Raw genomic sequence first — 5,453 nt, forward strand, 5'->3', positions numbered from 1 at the left:
TAACTGCCTAAATAAAAAATAGAAAACGCCCAGAAAAATCTACATAGTATAGTCGGGTCATAAAAGTATTTAACGTATTTATTTGTGATAAATAAAATATTATGTTTGCAGGTACAAATTACGGCCGTGGACGAGTTGTATGTGGAGCAAGATGCAGAGGGCTCTGTGTTGAAGCAAATCGCTCGCGTGCGCTTGTTCTTCTTGGGCTTCTTGAGCGGTAAGTTTTCAGCCGCAAACTCGTCGTTCTCATTACCTTAATGTTTTAGGTATTCTTGCCTAACTCTTCTGGTATACATTGCCTTAAATTGAAATAAAAAATACGCTCAAAGACAGAAACATTAAAAACACTCAGCTCACAACGAGCTGTGGTCACTGTAAAAAGTTCACATTACAACATTTGTGTTATGGCTTTAATGAATAAGCTCCCGCATGACGAAAATCGAGATGTGACAATGAAGAAAAAATCATGACTCGTATGGAGCACTAGTCGGTTTAATCATATCACGCACGACGACAGACGTAACTTCTCAGCAGGGTTGCCAAGGGAGAGTATTACATATCTTTATTCCTACCTTGTCCTTCTCTAAAATAGTCACCTTTTATCTTCTAATACCTAAGGTGATCACATGAACAGAATGAATGAGTAAATAATGGTATCAGGCATGCCGGACGTGGAGCTGGGCGTGAACGACCTGCGGCGGCAGGGGCGCGAGGTGGTGGGCCGCCACGACATCATCCCCGTCGTCACCGAGGAGTGGATCCGCGTGGAGGACGCGCAGTTCCACGCCTGCGTGCAGCCCGACGAGTTCACCGCCACGCAGATCATCAAGTGAGGGTGCCACTTAACGCTCGTTCAAAAATATCAAAAATGTTTATTCAGTTTAGACCACAAGTGGCACTTATGAACGTCAAAATGTAAATAATAAAAAAAAGGTAGCGCTTATGGAGCACTTTACATGTCTCCTATCTTTTGGGCCCTACCAGCGCTTCGAGACAAACATATGGCAAGAGTTCGCGTACCACAAAACGATTTTTGTACCTTTGGCCCCACAACACAGTTTAATTTACCTTATGTGCAGTCTAAACGCCAAGTCTTATCAGTATTGATTAGTATTAAAACGTTAAAGAGACAGTACTTACCTTTCAAATGATATTTTAGATGGTACATAGACGATCCTTCCTTACAGGTTCAAGCCACCGGACGCGTGCTACATTGAGCTCATGAGGTTCCGAGTGCGGCCCCCAAAGAACAGAGAGCTTCCTCTTCAGCTGAAGGCAGTGTGGGTCGTTACCGGCAATAAGGTAAGTTTGCCGTTAATTCGTCAAATGATACTTTCAAAGCGGTTTCCATTAGCAACAAAAGGTTAGGGGTTACCGTCGTATTTGTATCATTATCATCATCACCAACAGCCTTTTACAGTCCACTGCTGGACTATGAGCTTCCTCCACTATAATGGAGGGATTTGCCATTGTCCCCATGCTTGGCAGGCGGGTTGGAGATCACAGTCTAAAAGATTTTTTTCAGAGAGCGCTGCTGCCCGTGATCTGTTTGATGTGTAGTCTAAGTCGCCTCTTACGACACCCGCGAGAAGAGTAGGGGTTGGTGACAAATATATTCTAAAGCCTGGTCCGTGAGCACGTAGAATTTTGTCCAATAACCCCAAGCTACCCATCCTTATCGCTTGCGCGTAATTATATTGCTGTCGCGACTGTGCGACGGGCGCCCGCAGTGAGTGTGCGAGCGCGACAGCAACATAATTACGCGCGAGTGATAAGGATGGGTAGCTTGGGGTCATTGGACAAAATTCTACGTGCTCACGGACCAGGCTTNATAACCCCAAGCTACCCATCCTTATCGCTTGCGCGTAATTATATTGCTGTCGCGACTGTGCGACGGGCGCCCGCAGTGAGTGTGCGAGCGCGACAGCAACATAATTACGCGCGAGTGATAAGGATGGGTAGCTTGGGGTCATTGGACAAAATTCTACGTGCTCACGGACCAGGCTTTACTCTGTCGTGAGCACACGGCGTATTTGCATGGTTGAGCTCACAGTTTCTCGGCTCAGGTGGAGCTGCGCGCGGACGCGCTGGTGCCGGGCTTCGCGTCGCGCAAGCTGGGGCAGGTGCCGTGCGAGGACGTGTGCATCCGCTTCCCCATCCCCGAGTGCTGGATCTACCTGTTCCGCGTCGAGAAGCACTTCCGCTACGGCTCCGTCAAGTCGGCGCACAGGTAGGTACCGCTTAGATATTAAAAAGATAAAATTACTTAGCTTAAAATTTCCGCTTGGTGACGCCGGCACAAGTACCCAACTACACTATCACACACAATACCTGCACGCACTGACTGACTGTGTTATAGTACAAGCAAATGCAAAAAGCACCGCCCGCCCTCCCACAAATCGTAAAGTACTTAGTACATACTTACTTACTTAGCAAGGCGTTACTTTGCGATTTGTGGAATTTTTACAGGTACCGCTTCTTGTGTGCACATGTGTTCAATACTTGTAGGGCATAAACACTTGCTAGAAGGCGGAAATGTATCACCCTAGAGACCCACCCTAAACCTTCCTAACGTCAGGTATGGTTGAATTGAACCTTTTATGTAAAATACTAAACAAATAATTAATGTAAAAAAACGCAATGAATTGCAGACGTACGGGTAAGATCAAAGGCATCGAGCGGTTCCTGGGCGCCGTGGACACGCTGCAGGAGTCGCTGATCGAGGTCACCTCCGGCCAGGCCAAGTACGAGCACCAGCACCGCGCCATCGTCTGGCGCATGCCCCGCCTGCCCAAGGAGGGACAAGGTACACTTTCTGCATGATTATTTTTGACATCGAATTGTAGGTACGTGCACAAGTATAAGATTATGATTGACCAATCTCGGCGTTGCAGGCGCGTACACGACGCACAACCTCGTGTGCCGGATGGCGCTGACGTCGTACGACCAGATCCCGGCGGAGCTGGCGCGCTGGGCCACGGTGGAGTTCACGATGCCGGCCACGCAGGTGTCGCACATGACCGTGCGCTCCGTCTCGCTGCAGAACCACGACGCCGACCCGCCCGAGAAGTACGTGCGCTACCTCGCGCGCCACGAGTACATGTGAGTGTCTCCGTCTCTCGTCTTGTACTGTCTCACGTCACGTGTGCCGCCGAGCTATAAAGCCTTGATCACACGTACCGAGTAATCGGGCGAAACAGTGCTCTCGGCCGAGTATTCGGTGCGTATGAACATAGCGCCGAGTGATCCGCCGAGTGCTCGGCCGAGCAAAGCGGCGAGACAGTAGCTCGACTCCCGTTCCACTTACTAGGCCGAGTGTCCACCCTCCCGCTTCCCCGCACTGTCTCGCTCGCTCGCTCGGCAGGTCTGAACGTGCACTGTCTCGCCACTCGCCACTCGGCCAAATGATTGACGTCACGTCCACAGATTAGAGAAAAAGAAAAGTCTCAATAGAACTGAACTGACTGTGCTAATTTCAGAACACGTGTGAACAGCTACTCGTTTACATCACTGTCTCGACCGAGTAAACATTTGACTGTCTCGCCCGTTTACTCGGTACGTGTGATCAAGGCTTACCGAGCGCCCCCGTTGTTGCAGCGTGGGCATCGAGCGCACGTCGGGGCAGTTGGCGCCGGCCTACGAGTGCGCGGCGAGCGTGCCCGCGCCCGCGCCCGCCCCCGCGCCCGCGCCCGCTCTGCCGCCCGTGCCCTCCTCGGACTCCGACTCCGACTAAACGCCGCGCCCTGCGGCCCTCCGCCGTCTGAAGGGCACACGCCACGCGAAACCTCAACGCGATCAGAGTCCCGATTACGGTAATTTTTAACGTCTACAATCCAGACACGCTTCATCGATTCTGCGATACGATTGGTCAAAACAGCTGACGTACGCTGTTTACGCTGGCGTACGTCAGCTGTTTTGACCAATCGTATTGAAGAATCAGAAACGCGTCTGGATTGGAGACGTTAAAAATTACCGTAATCGGGGCTCAGTTGCGTTTCCTGAGCCCGATTGTAGTCGAAGGACCCGGTCCCGGCGTTTATGTCGGAAAACATTAATATTGATGCGCGTGTAATGATCTATGTTATTTTAATGTATGATACTTCTTTGTCATGTATGTATACTCATTAAAATTATATCACCTTTCGCTTGCCACTAAGTTGAGTGATTAGGTTAGAAACGGTTTATTGGAATAGATATCCAATCTAGAATGAGGACTGAAGATTACATGGCTGTTCCTGATTGAGACCGGAACCTCCGACAGAACACGCGATGTGTGATATGAACGAAGTAGGTGTTGTAGCGAGTGGCCACTATACGAACGAACGTTGTAACCCCATTCTCGTGTTGGATTGTAACATACGGAAGAAAGCAAATCAAAAACCTAAAGTATTAAGACTTGATAGAGTAGTCCAAGTAAAAAGTGAGATTTGGAATGCGAATATACTGTTTAGTGAATGAATACGAGTAAATTATAATGAGAGGTCTTGAAGTGCTTAGTTGGGTGTAAAAAAACTAGAAGAAAATTATATGAATGTAAATAAGAGCGCTTGAACGTGACCAGTATAAAGGTAGGGAGTAGTAGTAGAGTTTTAAGTACGAGTTTAAGCGTTAAAAGTTGTCGTTTTTTGTTTATTCTTAAATGTAGAGTTAATTTTGGCAGGCCGTGAGCGAGTAAGTTTGTTATTATAAATAATTCAATATCCGTCGGAAAAATCCCACCGACTTCATGATATTGTAGTCGCATCACATACTCGTAATATCTGAATAAGATACGCATAATTACTATGGTTTTAAATAAACCTACACCTATATGGATTATAAAAATGCTATTCTGCAAATAAATAACTTATTTATAGACATCTCTACACTGAATTAATGCCTTATTCTCGACTATAACAATAAACTTAAACCTTACGTTAAAGTATGTCTATCAAAGATCTCACATGAATAACTTATTATGTAATATCAATATTATCTATTCCATTTTTTGCATTAATTTCTTATACATAAAAGACTATTATTTCATTATATTAAACCTATAAAAATCAATATTACTGTTGTGTAAAACGACTTGACAAAGCTGTTTATTTTTTTCTCTAACGCGTTTATGTCTTTACCTTGAAAACTACAAAGCTAAATATTTAATTTGTATTTATTATCATAGTACATTCGTGTTACAAAATAAAAGTATTGTTCTTCATTAGTAGATATTAATAGCCATACTAAAATTTACTAAAGATTAGATTTACACTAATAATATGTATTTTCATACCGTTACTGGTTGATTTACCAATAATAACTATGCAAGTAATGATATTTCTATTAAATCATATTAATAACTTTGAATATAACGTGAAAGTAAGTAAAATACCTTGCGTAAGCTAGTGCGTGAGCCAATCTGGCTATTGGAATACTACATCAAGTGTTTCGTAGAAGCCCGTAGCTACGGAGAG

The 5,453-nt window shown here is 45.6% G+C and overlaps 1 protein-coding gene across 1 annotated transcript; it reads left to right on the forward strand.

Annotated features, from left to right (window-relative positions):
- Positions 1-111: 111 nt before the first annotated feature.
- Positions 112-3,829, forward strand: LOC114349670 (protein stoned-B-like; the record flags this gene model as incomplete). The annotated part of the gene is made up of 7 exons (XM_028300132.1): positions 112-217; positions 661-829; positions 1,188-1,302; positions 2,067-2,230; positions 2,652-2,806; positions 2,895-3,102; positions 3,598-3,829. Coding segments are annotated over 7 exons (1,053 nt in total), but the record flags the coding sequence as incomplete, so codon positions are not given.
- Between the last annotated feature and the right edge of the window lie 1,624 nt (positions 3,830-5,453).

This window comes from Ostrinia furnacalis, unplaced genomic scaffold (genome assembly GCF_004193835.3).
Source record: "Ostrinia furnacalis isolate ACB-3 unplaced genomic scaffold, ASM419383v2 OfSCF0695, whole genome shotgun sequence".
Taxonomy (NCBI): Eukaryota; Metazoa; Arthropoda; class Insecta; order Lepidoptera; family Crambidae; genus Ostrinia; species Ostrinia furnacalis.